This window comes from Salmo salar, chromosome ssa01, assembly GCF_905237065.1.
Source record: "Salmo salar chromosome ssa01, Ssal_v3.1, whole genome shotgun sequence".
Lineage (NCBI taxonomy): Eukaryota > Metazoa > Chordata > Actinopteri > Salmoniformes > Salmonidae > Salmo > Salmo salar.
The window spans coordinates 158,966,859-158,989,946 of NC_059442.1; the positions used below are offsets into that span (position 1 = coordinate 158,966,859).

Here is a 23,088-nt window from a genome sequence, read left to right on the forward strand (position 1 = left end):
TGGTTTGAGCCCAGGTAGGAGCGAGGAGAGGGACGGAAGCTATACTGTTACACTGGCAATACTAAAGTGCCTATAAGAACATCCAATAGTCAAAGGTATATGAAATACAAATCGTATAGAGAGAAATAGTCCTATAATAACTACAACCTAAAACTTCTTACCTGGGAATAATGAAGACTCATGTTAAAAGGAACCACCAGCTTTCATATGTTCTCATGTTCTGAGCAAGGAACTTAAACGTTAGCTTTCTTACATGGCACTATTACTTTCTTCTCCAACACTTTGTTTTTGCATTATTTAAACCTAATTGAACATGTTTCATTATTTATTGATTTTATTGATGTATTATATTAAGTTAAAATAAGTGTTCAGTCAGTATTGTTGTAATTGTCATTATTACAAATAAAGAAAAGAAATCGGCCGATTAATCGATATCAGCTTTTTTTGGGGGCCCTCCAATAATCGGTATTGGTATCAGCGTTGAAAAAACATAATCGGTCGACCTCTATACTGAATAGCTGACAACATGCTGGAGGGCTGTTTTCTTCTCATTAGATTTGGCCAAGTCTCACAAAGATGCTATTTTGGCTCTGCTGGTGAGTGGTTGTTCTCACCGTAGTTAGCATTTTTTCATCATGAATCTTGTTCTGGAGGCAGCTCTGCAGAGTGGTCACTAGCTGGCACAGCCACAATATCATAACATTTGATTGAACTTGAAGAGAGATATGTGGGAAGGCTTCCTCATTCAAAGGCTGAAAAAAGCAGAAGTGTACCTGGTTACTTATTATGTTAGATCGTACAACTGATAGACATAAATGGGATTCCTCTCTTAATGTCCATCTGCAAGGTTTGGAATGATGAGTTTTAGCAAAGAAGGTAGTGTGTACTAGTCCCTGATCACAACATCCAAGTCTTTCAAGCCTTTGTGAAAATGCACCACTGCATCAAAGCCTCTCATGTTAGACTTTTAATGGCCATTTAAAAATAGCTTGTTCACAAATTACAGCTTTTAAAAGGTACCCTTAGGCTGTCGGACGCGGAAGCATTTTTAAGACCGTTAAAACAAGAAAGAAACTACAATTCACCCTATTTCACCTCTACAACTGTCATCCCCTCCCCCCATAGAAAAAAGCCAGAGAAGGAAAAGTTTCCAAGCCTTCACAGCTGCTTTTTAGGAAACCAGTAAACTGTAATAAAGCGAAGCCAAAGATAGAGCAAGGATAAAGTGGTGAGAGGGTTCAGCCGTCCCCCCTTCCTCTGACCCCTCCCTGTCCTCCACCCTATCATCTCTCCACCCATTCAATTGACAGACCAATTCCCTCTAAATTCTCTGGAGGAAATTGACTAATAATGGCTTGGAGATTTATCTGGGTCCCGGAAGCCCAGCTCCTTCTGAGGTTCTCTATTAGAACGTTAAAGTAATGTACCATGCTGCCATTTACTGTGATGACAATGTCTCGCCATGCAGCTATCTAAAAACATGAATTCTATTTTCCATTTGATTTAGTTGAATGTAATTTTGTTGGTAGCCTAGATGTATGTGATTTTGTCAAAACAATAGCTTAATTTACATTCTTTGAATGGTACTTAGTTGCACATACCTCTTTTCACAGGGATGGCCTCAGAAGACTCACCCATATGGCCTGAAGAAGACGACAAGATTTGATCAAACTCAGGACACTCTGAAGGAACCATTGCACCTGTCGGGAGGTGTCTATCCAGAGACTGTGTTGCCATGGAATGGCACAGAGTCGGTCTGGAATCGGCCTCGCTGTGGTGTTCCAGACTATCCTACTCAGAAGCAAAGTGGCATCTCGGACTACCACATGCAGAAGGGGGGCACATTTGGAGGAAAGCAGCGGCGGAAGCGCTTCGTTGTCTTTGGGGGGCGCTGGGACAAGACTGACCTCACCTACAAGTAAGGTTATTGTTCTTTGGTCGATCTAAACCAAGTATTCCCAAACTGGGGTATGCGTACCCCCAGGGGTACGCCAAATAAAAATGTGATTCACATAAAAAATAAAATAATAATAATAATAATAATAATAATAATAATAATAGTATTTTAGAAGAAAAAAAATAAAAAAATATCTTCACATTTTCAAACAGGACATTTATATTTTCCAACGGGGCTATACATTTGGGTGAAGTTTTTTTCCCGCCTGAGTAGCCTCATTTCACTGCCAAAAATTAAATTAACCATCTAGTGTTCAGTTAAATAACAACACAATGTCAAACACAGGTAGCCTAGTCAAATAATTAACATCCAATCACATTAACTGTTACTCTCTCGCAGGAAACTTTCACTCTTGCGCAGACATTTAGAAGCGAAACATGACAATTTGAGAAATAAGCCACAGGAGTTTTTTGACCGAGAATAAAGACGACTTTCGAGTAGTAAGACATGTATAAAAGCAACAGATACCATTAATAAGAAGGGGCTAGAAGCGTCTTATGGTGAGCTACCGAGTGGCTAGGACAGGCAAGCCCCATACTATTGTGGAGGACTTAATACTTCCTGCTGCCGCGGATATGGCTGGGACAATGTTTGGGGAAAAGGCCCAAAAAACTATACAGACAATGACTTCATCAAACAACACTGTTTCACGGCGCATCAGTGACATGGCAGAAGATGTTTTGAAACAATTACTGCTTTGCATACAAGCCAGTGAATTCTATGCGTTACAGCTGGATGAGTCAACAGACGTGGCGGACCTGACACAGATCCTGGTATATGTCCGTTATGTTTATGGGGGGTCAATTGAGGAAGACATCCTCTTCTGCAAACTACTGGAAACCAGGGCAACATGAGAGGATATTTTTAAAGTACTGGACAGCTTTGTGACATCAAATGGACTTTGGTGGTCAAGATATGTTGGTATCTGTACTGATGGTGGAAAAGCCATGACAGGGAGACATCATGGAGTGGTAACGCGCGTGCAAGCAGTTGCTCCCGACGCCACTTGGGTACACTGCAGCATCCACCGAGAGGCTCTTGCTGCCATGGGAATGCATGACAGCTTGAAAGACGTTTTGGACACTACAGTGAAAATGGTTAACTTTGTTAAAGCAAGGCTCCTAAACTCTCGTGTATTTTCTGCATTATACAATGATATGGGCAGCGACCGTGTAACGCTTTTATAACATACAGAAGTGCGCTGGTTATCAAGGGGCAAAGTATTGATATGTTTTTTTAAATTGAGAGACAAGCTTGAAGTTTTCTTTACTGACCATAATTTTCACTTGTCTGACCGCTTGCATGATGACGAGTTTCTCACACGCCTGGCCTATCTGGGTGATGTTTTTTCTCACCTGAATTATCTGAATCTAGGATTACAGGGACTCTCCGCAACTATATTCAATGTGCAGGACAAAATTGAGGCTATGATTAAGAAGTTGGAGCTCTTTTCTGTCTGCATTAACAAGGACAACACACAGGTCTTTCCATCATTGTATGATTGTTTTGTGTGCAAATGATATCAAGCTTACGGACAATGTCAAATGTGATATAGCGAAGCACCTGAGTGAGCTGGGCAATTACGCAGGTATTTTCTGAAACGGACGACACAAACAACTGGATTCGTTATCCCTTTCATGCCCTGCCTCCAGTCCACTTACCGATATCTGAATAAGAGAGCCTCATCAAAATTGCAACAAGCGGTTCTGTGAAAATGTTATTTAATTAGAAGCCACTGCCAGATTTCTGGATAGGGCTGCGCTCAGATTTTCTTGCCTTGGCAAATCACACTGTTAAGACACTGATGCCTTTTGCAACCACGTACCTATGTGAGAGTGGATTCTCAGCCCTCACTAGCATGAAAACTAAATACAGGCACAGACTGTGTGGAAAATGATTTGACTAAGACTCTCTCCAATACAACCCAACATTGCAGAGTTATCTGCATCCTTTCAAGCACACCCTTCTCATTAACCTGTGGTGAGTTATTCACAATTGTTGATGAACAAATAAGGTTTTATATGTAAGATGGCTAAATAAAGAGCAAAATGATGGATTATTATTATATTTTCTGCCCTGGTCCTATAAGAGCTCTTCGTCACTTCCCATGAGCGGGGTTGTGACAAAAACTCACACTCATTCTTATGTTTAATAAATGTATCGCATAGTGTGTGTGTGGCAGGCTTACAATGATGGCAAAAACAACATTTGAGAGTGTGCTGACCCTGGTGCTAGAGAGGGGTACGCAGCTGGAGGTTGAATGTTTGAAGGGGTACAGGACTATATATTTTTTTATTAGTATTTTTTTATGTAAATCACATTTTTATTTGGTGTACCCCCGACGGGGTGCGCGTACCCCAGTTTGGGAATACCTGCTCTAGACATATCCATGCATTGCTTTTTCACTGGGATCTGCTTTTCCTGAGTTTGCTCTGGAATTTTTATACATGGCGTGCAAATTCAAGAGGTTATCACTGATATCTGTAGTTTAGCCAGCAAGGACAGAGACACAAATGCAACCCCTGTCACAGGAAGACTGGTTTACTTATACAGTACACTGGCTGGCAAAGGCCGCCACTGGCTGGCAAAGGCCGCCACTGGCTGGCAAAGGCCGCCACTGGCTGGCAAAGGCCGCCACTGGCTGGCAAAGGCCGCCACTGGCTGGCAAAGGTTGCTACTGGCTGGCAAAGGCCTCTACATTGTTCTGAATGAAAGGCGGGTAATGTGTACATCATATGTATCACGCTGGTCCCCAACCCAGCACCTCAGCTTATTTTATATGCTCAAAATCAAGAATCATTTGGGTTAGGCCACCCAGGTTACAGCTACTGAGAGGAGAGAGGAGCCTTTACACTGAAGCCAAAACTTCTAAAGAGACACATTTCAGTGAATGATAATTGACTTTGTTGTAAAGGATAGGCTGCCCAGTCTATGTAGATGTGTATTCAGTGTTTGGCTGAGTTCATGTTTTTGATAGAATTTCAAACCAGACATGGCAGAAAACTAGGAGGCACTACTTCAATTTACTTTGGGATTTCTTTGCCTTTGAAGCACCTTTTGATTGACACGGTGACCTCGTGCCCTCGGGGTTATCTGCACTCCTCCCTGTGTTTGGACTGCCTCTCCTCTTCCATTAAAGTCAAAAGACGGGCCACACCAGACATTTGCCACCCACCCCCTCTGTCATTTGGAGTCGGGGGGTCGCGACCTGAAAAAACACAGCCATTTACAAGACAGTGTCAGAGCACTCAAGCATGTTACAGCAGAGCAGCCCACATGCTTCCTGTTGTCTCCACATACAGCTCAGTAGGAACAGGGCTGGAGAGGGGAAAGGTCAAGCTAATAGTTACTTCCAGAGGAGTGTTATCAGAAGAGCAACACTGAGTCTTTGTTACAGAAAGCTATTTCCTTTTCAGCACGACAGTAAGTGTCACTCGTATTTTTTTCATAAGTCCACTGTTAATACAGGCCCAAAACATTTCAAGATATAGGATTTCCAAGAAGCAAAGTGTCACTTGCCACATCATGATGATGCCTGTGGGAAGTGTCACTTTGCTTCTTGAAAACTTGACTGCTGACATGCTAAACATTTTTGGGACTGTATTAAAGAGATGCTCCGGTACTTTTGGATAATTTTTAGCCAGCAGTTCTGAAAGTAGCACTCATGAGCCAAAAAATTGCTTAAGTCACATATGTGCAGATATGTGCGCCACGTCATCTCTCTCTCTCTCTCTCTCTCTCTCTCTCTCTCTCTCTCTCTCTCTCTCTCTCTCTCTCTCTCTCTCTCTCTCTCTCTCTCTCTCTCTCTGTGTCCACTGTGCCGTTGGGCCCGCCCTACAACTTCATTGGATAACGCTGGGCAGGCCTCTTGCTGGCTGTCCCTCAAATGTGAGGGGCTGAAGCTCATTGGCTTAAACTCAAATTGCTAGGGTGCTGACCCATGTGGAGGTAAAAATGTAGGAAACATGGCGCGGCACATCTACAAGAAAACAATTGCTTTCAAACTAGGGATTTTGTGGCTAATTGAGGTAAAGCAGTAATTCTGCTCAAAGCAGGATGTTTAAAAAATACTTTTTTTAGTTGTCAAAGTACCGGAGCATGTCTTTATCAGTGGACTATTGAAAAAAATACAGAAATATAGTTTTTGAGTGGATTTTTCCTTTAATGGCGTAGAATTGTTATATTATGTTGTATGAAAAGTGAGCTTATGTTTTCATGTGAAAAATGCCATATGTATTGATCAAGCGTAAAAATGCTGTGTATGATCAACCACCCTTCCCCAAACAAACACCAATATATTGCATCATAAGTCATCATTACTCATGATCCCTTTGAGGTAGCCACTTACTCAGTGTCCCTAAGTATAGCTTCATTGTCATTTTGCTGATTGTCAACAGGCACTGAACCTCCCGTGCCCTGCACTCCCTCTCACACAAAATCATTTCTGCACACACAGCTTTTCAAGAAAGGAACAAATAATTGTACGATTGTACAGTACTGTAGGGGTGTGTACTGTACTCTGCTGGCTCATCACATTTTTACCTCAGGAGACACACAACAGCACAGAGCTGGACCTGCCTCTTTTGGCCTGCGAGCCAGCAATCAGCACTGTTGTCCCCGCTCTGGTTCCACTCCTCTTTTCCCAGAGTGGCTATGGTGAGGGGGATCATTACCAGGCCAGCGTTTTGCTGCCTCCTCTGTGATGACTAATAATAACGGGCCGTAGCATTAGCAACACAGTGACTGTTCCACATTCTGGAACTGAACTCCCAGGGCACAGGTTTAATGGGTGTCTGCTGCAGGCGTCGGGGGCTGTGGTTAGAATCGGGCCCCGGCATGCATCCACCGTGGCAGGGTTAGGGAGGTTGTTGAAGTAGAGTAGGGTAATACAGCAACAGCACAAGGTTGGCCTCTCCTGTCTGGGCATGTATGTAGAGCCTCCACACAATGAGGCGCAATCCATTTCTACAACCCCCGCCCATTCATTATGAAATCTAAAATGAAGAATAAAAGTGATAGCCGCCATGGCTGGTATCCAGGGAGGCACCAGGGGAAATGTCTGCAGGGCAGGGGGGTAACGGATTGCAACAGAAAGCGGGGGGGGATTGTACTGGCGCCCACTGAGAAACCCATAATATGCAACATGAGACGGACATTGAGACTGAACATGTCACGGTTGTTTAAATGTCCTCCATGGGGTGTCGCCTGGTAATAACAAGCGCTGCCCTTTCTGTCTGTCAACGCCTGTCATAATAATGCAGGTCCTACTGGTTGGACGGACGCACACACAACCTCTGTCAACTCAGCATTCAGCCTTGCTGCATGGTAATCCACAACAACTGTGAACAAGTTAAAGTTATGTTTCTATGTACTGCACATTACCTATGCCTTGAATAAATGAAGTATGAATCCAAATACAACAGGTGTACCCTTTACCGTGAAATGCTTACTTACGAGCCCTTTCCCAACAATGCAGAGTTAAAAAGTACGAAAATGTGCAAATAAAAATAGAAAATAATAACGAGGCTATGTAGAAGGAGTACCGAGTCAATGTGCAGGGGTACGAGGTAGTTGAGTTAATATGTATATGTATGGCTATATGTATGGCTATGTAGAAGGAGTACCGAGTCAATGTGCAGGGGTACGAGGTAGTTGAGTTAATATGTACATGTAGGTAGGAGTAAAAGTGACAAGGCAATCAGGATAGATAATAAACAGAGTAGCATCATTGTACGTATGTGAAGAGTGTAAAAATGTGTGTGTGGCGTCAATATGCATGTGTGTGTGTGTGAGCATGTGTGTTTGTGTTGGAGTGTAAGTTATTTATTTTATTTTTTCGTTTAACTTTTATTTAACTAGGCAAGTCATTTAAGAACAAATTCTTAAGTATGCGTGAGTGTGTGGGTAGAGTCCAGTGAGTGTGTGGGTAGAGTCCAGTGAGTGTGTGGGTAGAGTCCAGTGAGTGTGTGGGTAGAGTCCAGTGAGTGTGTGGGTAGAGTCCAGTGAGTGTGTGGGTAGAGTCCAGTGAGTGTGTGGGTAGAGTCCAGTGAGTGTGTAGAGTCAGTGAGTGTGTGGGTAGAGTCCAGTGAGTGTGTGGGTAGAGTCCAGTGAGTGTGTGGGTAGAGTGCAGTGAGTGTGTGGGTAGAGTCCAGTGAGTGTGTGGGTAGAGTCCAGTGAGTGTGTGGGTAGAGTCCAGTGAGTGTGTGGGTAGAATGCAGTGAGTGTGTGGGTAGAGTGCAGTGAGTGTGTGGGTAGAGTCCAGTGAGTGTGTGGGTAGAGTGCAGTGAGTGTGTGGGTAGAGTGCAGTGAGTGTGTGGGTAGAGTCCAGTGAGTGTGTGGGTAGAGTCCAGTGAGTGTGTGGGTAGAGTGCAGTGAGTGTGTGGGTAGAGTGCAGTGAGTGTGCGGGTAGAGTCCAGTGAGTGTGTGGGTAGAGTCCAGTGAGTGTGTGGGTAGAGTCCAGTGAGTGTGTAGGTAGAGTGCAGTGAGTGTGTGGGTAGAGTGCAGTGAGTGTGCGGGTAGAGTGCAGTGAGTGTGCGGGTAGAGTGCAGTGAGTGTGCGGGTAGAGTCCAGTGAGTGTGCGGGTAGAGTCCAGTGAGTGTGTGGGTAGAGTCCAGTGAGTGTGTGGGTAGAGTCCAGTGAGTGTGTGGGTAGAGTCCAGTGAGTGTGTGGGTAGAGTCCAGTGAGTGTACATAGAGTCAGTGCAAGAGGGTCAGTGCAAAACTAGGTCAATGCAAATAGTCCTGTTCACAACTGTTCAGCTGTCTTATGGCTTGAGGGTAGAAGCTGTTCAGCCTTTTGGTCTCAGACTTGGCACTACGGTACCGCTTACCGTGCGGTAGCAGAATGAACGGGTCTATGGCTTGGGTGGCTGGGGTCTTTGACAATTTTCCGGGCTTCCACTGACACCGCCTGGTATAGAGGTTCTGGGTGGCATGTAGCTCGGCCCCAGTGATGTACTGGGCTGTCCGCACCACCCTTTGCATCCGCCTTGTGGTCAGATGTCAAGCAGTAGCCATAACAGACGGTGATGCAGCAAGTCAAGATGGCAGCTGTCAAACTTTTTGAGGATAGGTATAATTTTTTTAATGATTCTGCATAAAGAGTGTTGGTTGGTTAGTTGGGTCAGTATGCAAGCAAGCACCTATCATAGTCTTTGTTCATGTTGCTGTATACTTAAGTTTATTACTCTTTTGTCGCTGAGAATTTTCCTGCATTGCAGAAAATGCAACTTGTAGTGTATTTGACTTGTGGTTTCCACTTGAAAATTTCAGACTTGATTTGCCCTAACAAAAAATGTATCAACCCCTTCAAAAATGTTCATAATTTATAATTCACATAATAATTCACATTTCCTGTTGCTGTAGGATTATTTACCTTCTGTAGCACACTGGTTCAAATTAAGATTCTACATCTGTATGATTGAACCATGCCATCATGGTGATCTGGCATTGTGCAGACAGTTAATCCATACAACCCATTCAGCAACATATTATATCAGATCCTTTTGTTGATGTGGGACGTTTGACAGCTCCAACCCACCAGTCAAGCTGGGTGGCATTAGACTGGGCCTTGCACCCACTTTAGAGAGGCTTCTTTCTCACAACAACCAGATTATCCTAGACCAAGGTCACCCCGTGGCCCATGAAGCAACTAGAGAAGGGTGGCACTCACTTTGCCCCCCGCAAAAGAGGATTATGGGTAGAACACAGATGGCGATCGCGCTGGTGGTTTCTGATGTGTGTGTGTGTGTGTGTGTGTGTCTCACAGGATCATGCGCTTCCCCTGGCAGTTGAGTAATGAGAAGGTCCGTCACATCTTGCAGGAGGCTCTGCGTGTGTGGAGTGAAGTCACACCCTTGAAGTTCAATGAGGTCAGCAGTGGGAGAGCTGACATCATCATCGACTTTACCAGGTAATAATCATACTACAGGTTTAGGATCTTAATTTGACCAGTATTTTCGTAACAAAATAGATCAACGCTGGTAGACGAGAAGCAGGTACAGGGAGTGAACTTCTAATTAACAATGGACAAAAAACAGGACATGACAGCGTCTGGACATGAACACATAACGACATTAATGCAGACACAGGGAACAAACGAGGGAGCAGACAGTTACAGACAGGGCAATCAACAAAGGGAAGGACTCCAGGTGAGCCCAATGAGCGCTGCTGCGCGTAATGATAGTGACAGGTGTGTGTAATGAAGGGCAGCCTGGCGCCCTCGAGCCCCAGAGAGGGAGAGCGGGAGCAGGCGTGACAATTTTAATGTTTAGTTTAGTCCATAATGTGGCTTGGTCGATGGTTAGACTATTAGCTGGCCATAATTAGGCTACATGAAAAGTGCAATACTGTAAATATAACAGTGTGTGTTAGTGTGGGTTTTCAGTGAATTTATGTAAATCACAAAGCTCATCTGCATTTCCTGTGGCGCAGAACACTCTGAGAACCTGAGGCAAGCTTGGGATGAACTCTATTTCAGCTCACTTATTTCAGAAAATCTATTGAAATTCCAGTCATGCACTGGAAAATGTCTTGTTGATTTCTATTCGTTTTTCAATGTACTTTCAATATAACAGCATTACTGGTCATATGACTCAGTGTGGCCATCATCAAAATTATTGGTATGTCTTGTATCACTTTCCTGACTCACTCAATATGTCTGTGTTTATCTGTGAAGCACTCAACCTTTACTATAAATATTACTAATGCTAACACACAGGACATCCTATTTCATCTGTCTAGTGCTTCTTATCAGGTTCATCTTGTTGACTTAGAGAGTTGAAGTTCTCATCTTATCAGACAAAAACACAAGGACCTTTTCAAAAGAGAAGTTGAGGGATTAGCGTTGATGGTTGTACAGATAATCAGCTTTGCTGTTGGACATTCATACAGCTATGTTCATGGCTTGTTATCTGTTAGGGAAAGAGGTGGGAAATAAGGGAGTGGTGTTACAGCTAGTACAGGTGTAGCATTTCTCACAGGCCAACACTAGTGTTCAGTTATCTCGGTCCAATCACCAACCTTGAGGGCAATTTCTATTTACTCAATCAAATCTAAAAATGTGATGCAGGTGTGCATGAATTTGTGAATGTCCATTTATCTTCAAAGAAGTGTAATTCCTGAATTACATTTCCTAATTTGGACCCTGAACTCACCAACTCAGTTAAACTGAGTTGAATTGACCCCAACCATGCCCATCTCTCATCCATGTCTATAATAAGCCATGCTCATGGACGAATCACCCCCCCCCCCCCTCCATCCTGAATGCACTTGAATGTTACAAAGCAGGACTTGTTTGCTACGGATTATTTGAATGAAAATCCTCAGGGCACATTTCTTCGACTCTCAATGGATTTGTTGTGTTGGCATGAGCACAACAGCATCACATTTCCTTGTTTTAAATGACTGCAGCTTTAGAGTATCCACCTACACACCAGACCTATATACATGTTTCTTCTCTCAGACGATACTGTATCCGCCCTCGAGACCTTTGCCTTTGTAAGTAGAGATTAACTGACGTTCTGTCTCATCCCGCTGCGGAGTTCATTTTTCCAAGGTAATGTACAGAACAGAGGTGTTTATCCTGCTTATACCAGTTGTAAAATAAAAAAATACTAAAGGACATATTTACCGGAAGAAATAACATGTTTTCGTAGATATTACAATTTTTTGGTCTTTTTTATAAGTGAATTCATACTTTCTCATCATTTGACCCTACGTTAGTTCTATCACTATGCAGGCTGGCAACATTAATTGGATTTAATCGCTGTGGTATGAGCCATAACTCAATGCCCCCACAGTGTGATGGGTCTGAGCGATGGCATAGTTTAGGACCTTGCACCTTATATCAAAAAGATGCCTCAGTAATGACATGATGTTCAGTTACTGTACTAGGTTGGATCTTGACATTGAGAGGGTTATGGAGCCCCAAGATTTATTATAGACCCAGATTTTTTACTGTCTGCAATGACAGCATTACTTTGATTATTTACTGTACAGAAGGTCCATGGAGCCTACTTGAATATCGGAGCAGAAAGGAAAGGATCAAATGTCAATTTCCCCTTTGAATGCATCTTCATTAATGTTGAAATGGATACATGGATGCATACCTTGTATATAAGCAACAGTACAAACATAATAACAAACATATGGGAATCAGATTTGTAAGAAGCCCATAAAGCAGGGTTCCCAAACTGGCGGCCCGCGGTTGGTTTTACTTGGCCCCCCAAGTTTTCTGAGCAAAGAAAATGTATATTTATATATTTTTTTTTATACTGAACAAAAATATAAACGCAACATGCAACAATTTCAACAATTTTACTGACTTACATTTCAAATAAGGAAATCAGTCAATTGAAATAAATTCATTAGGCATGAATCTATGAATTTCATATGACTGGGCAGGAAGCCCAAACAGTTGGGAGCCAGGCCCACCCATTGGGGAGCCAGGTCCAGCCAATCAGACTGTGAGGTTTTCCCGATAAAAGGGCTTTATTACAGACATAAATACTCCTCAGTTTCATCAGTTGAAGAAGCTGGATGTGGAGGTCCTGGGCTGGCGTGGTTACACATGGTCCGTGGTTGTGAGACCGGTTGGACATACTGCCAAATTCTCTAAAACGATGTTGGAGGCGGCTTATGGTAGAGAAATGAACATTGAATTATCTGGCAACAACTCTGGTGGACATTCCTGCAGTCAGCATGCCAATTGCACGCTCCCTCAACACTTGAGACATCTGTGTGACAAAACTGCACATTTTGTGTGACAAAACTGAACATTTTAGTGTGGCCTTTTATTGTCCCTAGCACAAGGTGTACCTGTGTAATGATCATGCCGTTTAATCAGCTTATTGATATGCCACACCTTTCAGGTGGATGGGTTATCTTGGCAAAGGAGAAATGCTCACTAGCACAAAATGTGAGAGAAATAAGATTTTTGTGCATATGGAACATTTCTGGGATCTTTTATTTTAGCTCATGAAACATGGGACCAACACTTTACATGTTGAGTTTATATTTTTGTTCAGTATAGAATTTTCATAGTTTGACATAAAAGACAGTAAAAACACCAGGAAATCAGCTCCAAGTTTTCTATTCCCAAGTATTCCCACGCATAATAGAGAGACGTGATCGTATACAAATCTAAGCAAGGTTTGAAATGATCTGTTTGGGATTCTTGCAGTCAAATTGCAGTCTACAAATTATTTGTAATTAAGTTCCGGGCCCTCCGACCATCCGCTTAAGAATAAAATTTGCCCGCAGCTGAATCTAATGCCCTAAAGAACTTGGTCTAAAATAAAATGGCTGACCACCCTGCCTTGTGCCTCTGTGTTTGTTGTGTAGGTACTGGCATGGTGACAACCTGCCTTTCGATGGTCCTGGAGGCATTCTGGCCCATGCTTTTTTCCCCAGAACTCACCGGGCAGGCGACATCCACTTTGACTATGATGAGAGTTGGACAGTGGGAAACAGCATGGGTGAGTGAATAGCAGAAATAACCTATTTAATTTACCGGTCTATAGCAGTGGAGGCTCCTCGCAGGAGGAAGGGGAGGACCGTCCTCCAGAGTGAATTTAATAAAAATAAAAATAGTGAAACATTAAAAAAGATACATCTATACTAAATATGTTCACGTCACCAAATAATTGATTAAAACGCAATGTTTTGCAATAAAGGTGTACAGTAGCCTCAGCAGCAGTTTGTAGGGTATCACCATGGTGTTGCCGGAGGACAGCTTCTGTCCTCCTCTAGGTACATCAATTTCAATACAAACCTAGGAGGCTTATGGTTCTCACCCCCTTCCATAGACTTACACAGTAATTATCACAACTTCCAGAGGATGTCCTCCAACCTATCAGAGCTCTTGCAGCATGAACTGACATGTTGTCCACCCAATCAAAAGATAAGAGAATAAATCTAGTACTGAAAGCATAAGCTACTGCTAGCTAGCACTGCAGTGAATAAAATGTGGCGAGTAGTTGACTCAGAGAGAGAGAAAGACAATAGTTTAACAGTTTTTAACAAATTTCTTCCAAAATTAAAGAGAAGCAAGAGAGCGAGAGAGAGCTAGCTATATTTGGTTGTATTATTTTTTTACTTTCACTTAGCTAGCAAATGCAGCTAGCTAGTTTAGCCTATTCAAACACTCGGCTCAAACAGAGAGGGATGCTATGTTTACTAGCTGGCTATGGCTATCCAACACTGGAACTCTTCCAAGTAAAGGTAAGCTTTTGGTTTTATTAATTTATGATTGTAGTGGCTAATGCATTAGTTCTAGTAGCTATGGTGACTATGACGTGGCAACGATGTAGGCTGTGTGTCGCGTTTAGCGGTCATGATATGAAGGTTTGGCTTGGAAAGGTTTTTTCGCCTGGTCTACAAGGGAAGGGAAAAGGTGAGAGGAGGAGAGCACGTAGATAGTAGTGAGAAATAATTATATATACAACGAGCAAAGAGATCATGTTGTTTTTATGTGGCTGCTATGAAAGTGAATGTGTTTGTGTGTGATCAGGGGTGTATTCATTCCACCGATTCTATCGAGGATAAACATTTCTTAAACGGAAGCAAATGGAACGAAACGGGGATAAACGTACCTGAATTTTTCCAATAGAAACTCACATTAGCAACTCTTGGACTAATGATTACACCCTAGATCAGCTAAATGCAGGCAAGGCGATTTTGAATGTGTCAATGTCTGTCACTTTGATTACTCAAAATTCTCTCGACCTGTGCACCTACACTGTAAACTTCCATTCATAGGCTAGGTTGTAGCTACCTCATGATGGATATAGGGAAAATGTGAGTATCATGTAGTAGCCTAAACCTATCGATGTTACATTGAGCTGGGTGAATGGAATAAGAATGAGAGTCATCCAATATGCTGTAATAGGCCATCTCATGAAAAACATGATCGTCCTCTCTCATCTTAAACAGCACCGGTCTCCAGGTAGTAGTTTATAAGTGAAGATACTGAACAAACATTGCTAAAGATACTTGCCTAAATCTTGCTCAGGCAAGTATGGTTGATGCCCTCTGTCTCAATGTCACTGACCCTTGTCCCATGGTGGTCCTGCAGGCACGGATCTCCTGCAGGTGGCGGCCCATGAGTTTGGCCACGTCCTCGGCCTCCAGCACTCCCTGGTCGACGGAGCCATCATGTCCCCCTTCTACAGCTTCTCCTATCCCCTGGAGCTGAGCGACGATGACAAGCAGGGCATCCAATACCTGTATGGCCCGCTGCGAAAAGCCCCGCCTGTCATCACAGAGACCAATGAGATAGAAACCACTGTGGTGAGGACTGAATATGACAAGAAATGAATAGAAGTTCAACTTATCAGTGAACACATCCATTGTTGGGAGCAAATAGGTAACAACTGGAATATTAGTAGGTTAATACGCAATGCTCGTTTCAGTGACTCAATTTGTTGAGATTGAAGAAAGTTTCCAGGCTGAGTTGAGATTCCGCCATTTAGATTTTGCATGACATAACCTGTGCTCACTCTGTATCTTTCTCCATGACTTGGCCACAGCCGGACCCCTGCAGGACTAACTTTGATGCCGTGTCCATGATCAGAGGGGAGATGTTCTTCTTCAAGTCCCGCTACGTGTGGCGTATCCGTGATGGCCAACTGCAGGCAGGGTACCCGGCGCTAGCAACACGCCACTGGAGGGGGATCCCCGACAACATCGATGCGGCCTACGAAGACAAGACTGGAAACAGCTGGTTCTTCCAAGGTGGGTTCCACCATAGAAATAGAATACCTGCCATAGTCTGGGGTTTTACCCATTGTAATGTGTATTTCTATGGGCTCCACTGCTCTGCTGGTAGCAGTTGATTTTGAGCTCTGATATTTGGCAGGCGTGGTAAGGAGTACAGAAGTAGCTCATCATAGGGCAATGTGTCTAATTGTTTTTAAATTAGCTATTTTTATGACAGGACAGTTCAAAACAGACAGGAGAGGCCCAAAGTGAGAGTCAAACCCCTGTCGCCAGCGCGTATGTGTGGTCCAGAGTCGGGACCTTAGAGCGCAGTACCAGACTCTGGCATGTTGGTAGCAGTTCCGAGTGGGACCATAAGTGTTTCGCTTTGAGACAGCCATTTTTCTGAAAGTCAGACACAGGAGACTTCTGAGGGGAGGACGGCTCATGATAATGGCCAGAACAGAGCAAATGGAATGGCATCATACACCTGGAAACCATGTGTTTGATATATTTGATACCATTCCACTGATTCCGCTACAGTCATTACCACGAGCCCATTCTACCCAATGAAGGTGCCACCAACCTCCTGGGAAGTCAGGTTTGGTCAAACTTCTAAAAAGAAAGAATTTGACAGCAGATCACCAGAGGGGTAAATGTAAAGTGATATTAGTTGCTTCACACAAACAATCCACGGCTTAACGACTCTGCTCTGGTTTAGTTTATTTAAACAGCGTTGATCATAGTGATGACAGATGGCAGAAACATGGTCTAGTCTTGCAAGGGTGTATAGTGTGTGTGTGTGTAGATATACAATTGTCTGCGTGTGCATGTGTGCAAAGGCGTGTGTGTGTGAGTGCGTGTATGTGTCTCTTTTTGTGTCTGTGGATGTGTGTTTTTTTATTGGTGTCTAAACTCTCCACCTCCCACCAGGGCTCAGCCAGTGTTTGGGTGGGCCAATTAGGCCTAGCAGTTAGCAGAAGCTCCTATAAGCACAGCAGCAGCAGTAGGGAGAGAGAGGAAACAGCAGCAGTAGGGAGAGAGAGGAAACAGCAGTAGGGAGAGAGAGGGAACAGCAGCAGTAGGGAGAGAGAGGAAACAGCAGCAGTAGGGAGAGAGAGGAAACAGCAGCAGTAGGGAGAGAGAGGAAACAGCAGTAGTAGGGAGAGAGAGGAAACAGCAGTAGTAGGGAGAGAGAGGGAACAGCAGCAGTAGGGAGAGAGAGGGAACAGCAGCAGTAGGGAGAGAGAGGGAACAGCAGTAGTAGGGAGAGAGAGGAAACAGCAGCAGTAGGGAGAGAGAGGAAACAGCAGTAGTAGGGAGAGAGAGGAAACAGCAGTAGGGAGAGAGAGGAAACAGCAGTAGGGAGAGAGAGGAAACAGCAGTAGTAGGGAGAGAGAGGAAACAGCAGTAGGGAGAGAGAGGAAACAGCAGTAGTAGGGAGAGAGAGGAAACAGCAGTAGGGAGAGAGAGGGAACAGCAGTAGTAGGGAGAGAGAGGAAACAGCAGTAGGGAGAGAGAGGGAACAGCAGTAGTAGGGAGAGAGAGGAAACAGCAGTAGGGAGAGAGGGAACAGCAGTAGTAGGGAGAGAGAGGGAACAGCAGTAGGGAGAGAGAGGGAACAGCAGTAGTAGGGAGAGAGAGGAAACAGCAGCAGTAGGGAGAGAGAGGGAACAGCAGTAGTAGGGAGAGAGAGGAAACAGCAGTGGGAGAGAGGGAACAGCAGTAGTAGGGAGAGAGAGGGAACAGCAGCAGTAGGGAGAGAGAGGGAACAGCAGCAGTAGGGAGAGAGAGGGAACAGCAGCAGTAGGGAGAGAGAGGAAACAGCAGCAGTAGGGAGAGGCACTCCTAGAAGTAGGGAGAGAGAGGAAACATCAGCAGTAGGGAGAGAGAGGGGACACCAGCAGTAGGGAGAGAGAGGGAACAGCAGCAGTAGGGAGAGAGAGGGAACAGCAGCAGTAGGGAGAGAGAGGGAACAGCAGCAGTAGGGAGAGAGAGGAAACAGCAGCAGTAGGGAGAGAGAGGGGACACCAGCAGTAGGGAGAGAGAGAAAACAGCAGCAGTAGGGAGAGAGAGGAAACAGCAGTACTAGGTCCATTCACCAGGTACATGTTTCAGCCTGAGCATCTGGTTTATATGACCCACCGTCTACCTAGCACAGATGTCGTCCCTGACAGCTGATACAGGCTCTGGTCCAGAGGGGTTGGGTTAAATGCGGAAGCCACATTTCAGTTGAAGGCATTCAGTTGTACAACTGACTAGGTATCCTCCTTTCCCCCTTTCCCTTTCTTATATTATTTAATCCCCCTAATAGTTAACATTAGGACTGACTAGGCTAATCCCAGATCTGTGTCTAAAAAGACATGTGACATCATCAACAGGCGACAGTTACTGGGTGTTTGACGCGGAGAGGAGGATCACGGGGCCGGACTCAGTGCGTCGGCTGGGCCTTCAAGTGTCGGACATCCAAGCAGCTCTCATGTGGGGCGAGGACAAGGCCCAGAAGACCTACTTCTTCAAGTCAGGCACCTACTGGCGCTTCAGCCCTCTGGAGAACCGGGTGGACACAGCACACCCGCGTAGCATGCAGGACTGGAGGGGCATCCCCAAGGACATTGACGCAGCCTTCCAGGACCGATATGGTGAGAGTCAGAGATATACAAAAAGAGTCAAAGGCAAAATGTATTTGGACAGGATCCATTATGTTGTGTTGTGTTCCCAGTTTTATTGATAGCAAGCATGTGGATATCTCTGAGTATTGTGTGTTTCTGACAGTTTGTGTGTGTGTGTGCATGTAACCTCATGGTAATTCCATTTAATTGCGTTGAGCTAATTGTTGACCTCCTAACTTCCTAATAGGCTTTGCTCATTTCCTGAGTGGGAGACAGTATTGGAAGTTTGACCCCGTGGAGGTGAAGGTTCTGGAAGGATACCCCCGCTATATCGGCATGGACTTCTTTGGCTGCCCTGCTTCCTTTTATCGATAAAGCCAGGAAGAGTCCATATCGCCCCAAGAGGTGAATGGAATATCAGGGCCATCTTTATTTTTTTGCTCTTAAGACTAATGTTGTTCCACTGGGACATTAGACTGATACAATTACATCATTGTGTAACATAAACAGGATGACTGTTGATTTTGGTCTACTGGAGGTCAGGACTTGATGCTATTGGTTGAAACCGTCATTATGACCCCAGTCTGAGGTCCGGGGCAGTCTGAAGACCAATAGAAATAGAGGTCATAATTCAAAGGGTGAATTGAGTACATTTAGTTTCATCATCATCCACAATATGATAATAGCTGGTTTGAAATCGATGCACACTGTTTGAGAGATTCGTTAAAGAGCGACCGGCCAGCTAACAGAAAAACAATGTACGCAACTGGTATTTGTAAATGGACATTTTCGTTCAAGATAAGTAACTTCAATACTTTTGTTCACTATAATCATAACCCAATTTTAATCAATAGGCAGCTTTTTCTCAAGACGAATGCTTACCTCTGCATCAAATAATAAGTTGTGGTATGCGATATGTTTTTATTTTTTCAGAACAATACCTTTTGTAACTGTCTTTAGCCTCTGGTACATACTATTTAACAGTGGCATTTAAAAGTAACATTTTACATTGGCTCATCATTTCAAATCCGTAGGAACAGTCTAGTTCCAGTAATATTTCAATACTCTATGAGTACTTTTCTCTATGAAGGGAAATGTGAAAACAATTCTACCTCATATTCATCATCTCTAGCACTAACCCCAACATCAACATATGTGAAAATGGCGCGTTTCTATGTTTTGTAGTAAAAAAGATAGAGGAAGCTTAAGTGTGTCACATGACATCATCGGTGTGCATCATGTGATTTTTAACCAATTATGAGTAGGCATTGCCTATTAATTGTCTACTAATTGGTTGATGATGTCATTGGAAACACTTATTTTCCTCTATCTTTTTTAATACAAAACATAGAAAACCACAATTTTCACATACAGTATGTTGATGTCAGGATGGTGCTGGAGATGATGAATATGAAGTAGAACATTTTAGATATGTCCCTTTTAAAAACTACAACCGGTGCACTACAAAAGTGAGGTGATAGTTCCATGTTTCTTATTGGTGCTCATCGCCCTTTCCATCGACAGCCAATGATACTCTTCTCAGGAAAAAGTACATTTAACAAACTATACCCTCTGAATTGTTTTTTTTGCTTGATGTTTAGCCTTGATTCTTATTTATTGCTGTTTATGTGTTGTCAAAAATATTTTACCCACAGATGAGTCTCAAGTATTTATCTGTGCAGTCCTGCTTTCTTTTCTGCCATTGTTTAGACAAAACCCATCAGGTGGCAGTGTAAACCTATTTGAGAGGGACACACATTTTCTCTCCGGCCTCACTGAGCTTTCTATTTCACACACAGCTGCTAAAACTGACTCAACAATGAAGATAAAGATGTACCTCAAATAGAGGGCTTTATCTTTAACAGTTAAAGGGATATTTCACTCCAAAATCAATGTTTGATAGACATTTTTATACCTCAAAAGTAGGCCATCTGTTTTGTAGATCCAGCCATATGCCACTATCCAAAATGAATGGTGTTGATGCATATAGCTGGAGGAGTGTAGATTCATCTTGACATTAGACTAGTTTTTTTTGGTCTGAAAAGATCTGACAAAGTTTGATTTGGCGGTATAACGTCCCTTTATTGATGTGATGATTTTACAGTGGTGAAAGCCAAGCATTGCATATCCAAAGTTGTCACGGTGATACCTCATCAGGTAAAACGTCCTTCAGTTCTTTTACAAACTGCTCCTTCCAAGATGGTGCTGTAAACCTTATTCATGTTGTAGCGTGGAACCATTTGTCATGCAGCTAGCCTCAATTGCTAGTCATTGATGCTTCAATGTATCAGTGCAGGCCACTGATACCATTTCCTCACTCTTTTTGATATATTGTGATGTCATTGACTGCAAGATAACTATTTCATAAAGCTTGCACTGGTAGTTTTGGTGTCAGAGCATTGTCTGTAGAATTATGTCTCGTAAACACTGTTTTTTTTTTACCATGTATCCTGCATAACAACCTGACCATTTATCTTTCCTAGAATAGTTTTTTTAACCGAAATATATATTTACTATGTAAATCATTTAGTATAAATTCTTTGGTACCAATAAAAAGCCTCTTGGTTTAAATGAAATGAAATTTTGTTTGGTGAATGAAATGTTTCACTTGCATACACTTGCATACAGTAACATGCCATGTTTTGTTGAAAACATCAATTCCGTGCCACAAAATGCTAACATTTCAGTCTCGTATAGTGCTGGATCAGTATCAGTAATGTTATTAATCATTGCAACATAATACATGTAGATTGCATCAGCTGCATGATATTGAAGTACAGACAATGTAAGGATTGTTCTGGACTAATGCGGACTGCGCTCATGTTTTTGTTTATGAGCTGGGGGCCCAAAGCCTTCATCCTCTAAGTGCCAAAGCAGGTCTGGTACCAATCTATCCTCCTCACAGTGTTGGAAATGGAACCCGGCTGTTCCATGCTCCTCCCCTGCGGACCACATTCCACAACCATGTCATCTCTGGCCCCCAACGCCACCAATTTGTTACGTGTCAACGGCTCTATGTTTTGATTGGATATTTCTGCTCATAATCAACTTTGAGAGATACAATTATCTTTATTTCCCAAACACAACAACACAATTGTTTTTTTTTGTCTTTTTAACAATTTAAACATAGGCCATGTTGTTACCTCATATCCCAGTAATAATGCCTTGCTTTAGGACTGGGAAGAAAACACTGCAATTGGCTCAACCATTGGCTCAATTTACCCCAAGGCAAACATTTTGACTATATTAGCCCACACAGCTACAAGGAGGCATTTTCATGCTAGGTTTAGGACCTCATATTGAAGCTTATAGAGACCCCAACTGATGTATAGAACACTCTTAAAATGATATACTTTGGTTTAGATACATGCATCATGAAACCTCTAAAACTCTAGTACCGAAAAAAAAATAATAATAATAATGAAATGTATGAAATGTATGCATTCACTACTGTAAGTCGCTCTGGATAAGAGCGTCTGCTAAATGACTAAAATGTAAATGTAAACACTAATTTGATGACTTTTTTTTTAACCTAACTTGCTTACTTTTTCCATGTAGTTTTTCCTTCACAGACTCCTTGAAATGATGACGTCTTCCTAAATATTTGGTCAAATGGTTTTCTAGAAACAAGGGTGACTCAACTTAACCTTTTGGCTGAATTTACCCCACTCTCCCCTAAATCCCTATCATCCTTGTGTAGGATGATGTCACTTGGCATAGTGAAAGCTGCAGGAAGTCCAAAAAAAGAGACTATTACTTAAACTTTGCGGCCATCGCAGAGCGAGGCTGAGTTGAATAACTGTAAACCTGTATGCTGCCAGTATTCTTCCCTGTTAACTAAAACCTTCTGCCATAAACAAAACAGAGTGGGGGTTGAAAAGATGATAAACGGTAGTTGAAAGGATTAGCCTAACTCACACATACACACTATGGAAAAGTGGTGGACAGAACCTGACAGAAAGCAGAAATGAATCGAAGCGTCCTTTCTTTTATTATCCATATGTGCCTTACAGTAAATATCCCTCCTTTGATGTGGGCAGCAGGAGAACAAGCAGATGCTCTCAATACAAGCCATTCCTTCACTCTTTTCTCTTTCCTTAAACTTCAATGTCTTTTCCTCAATACGTTTATAGTGGCTGAGCTCTCTCATTAGGCGGTGACTGCAAGGGCTTACAAGGATTGCCAAAGGCCCCTTGTAAGATTTGGATATGAATACAACAATGCACTGAGGTGGATAACTGATGGGTCAGATGGGGAGGGAACAGGAGTAGGCTTGGTGCCTTGCGAGATAGTGTTGGTTTTGGACAGTTCAAACAATCATTTGAGTCCACACTGTACAGTATATTGCATCACATTCTAAGGCATAAAATGATAAAGCACAAAACTAGGTTTCTACAGATTTCTGATATACACTGAGTGTACAAAACATTAGGAGCACTTTCCTAATATTCAGTTGCACCCCCCCCCTTTGGTCCAAACATACCAAGACAGTCATGAAGAGGGCACGACAAAACTTTTTCCCCCTCATGAGACTGAAAAGATTTGGCACAGGTCCCCAGATCCTCAAAAGGTTCTACAGCTGCACCATCAAGAGCATTCTGACCGGTTGCATCACCGCCTGGTATGGCAACTGCTCGGCATCTGACCGTAAGGCATTACAGAGGGTAATGCATATACCTATATACCTATATACTAGGCCGTGTCAGAGGAAGGCCCATAAAATTGTCAGACTCCAGTCACCCAAGTTATAGACTGTTTTCTCTGTTACCGCACGGCAAGCAGTACCGGAATGCCAAGTCTAGGACCAAAAGGCTCTTCAACA

General features: G+C 43.1%; 1 protein-coding gene across 1 annotated transcript in view; it reads left to right on the forward strand.

The window, feature by feature from the left end:
• The window catches only part of mmp11b (matrix metallopeptidase 11b), a 34,575-nt gene extending 13,728 nt beyond the window's left edge, over positions 1 to 20,847 (forward strand). Inside the window, exons 2-8 of the mRNA XM_014142878.2 lie at positions 1,614 to 1,918; positions 9,725 to 9,868; positions 13,300 to 13,433; positions 15,032 to 15,246; positions 15,486 to 15,690; positions 18,036 to 18,296; positions 18,514 to 20,847. Of these exons, the coding sequence (XP_013998353.1) occupies positions 1,614 to 1,918; positions 9,725 to 9,868; positions 13,300 to 13,433; positions 15,032 to 15,246; positions 15,486 to 15,690; positions 18,036 to 18,296; positions 18,514 to 18,641 (1,392 nt within the window). The 3' untranslated portion in view covers positions 18,642 to 20,847. The remainder of the gene's footprint in view (positions 1 to 1,613; positions 1,919 to 9,724; positions 9,869 to 13,299; positions 13,434 to 15,031; positions 15,247 to 15,485; positions 15,691 to 18,035; positions 18,297 to 18,513) is intronic.
• The last annotated feature ends 2,241 nt before the right edge of the window (positions 20,848 to 23,088 follow it).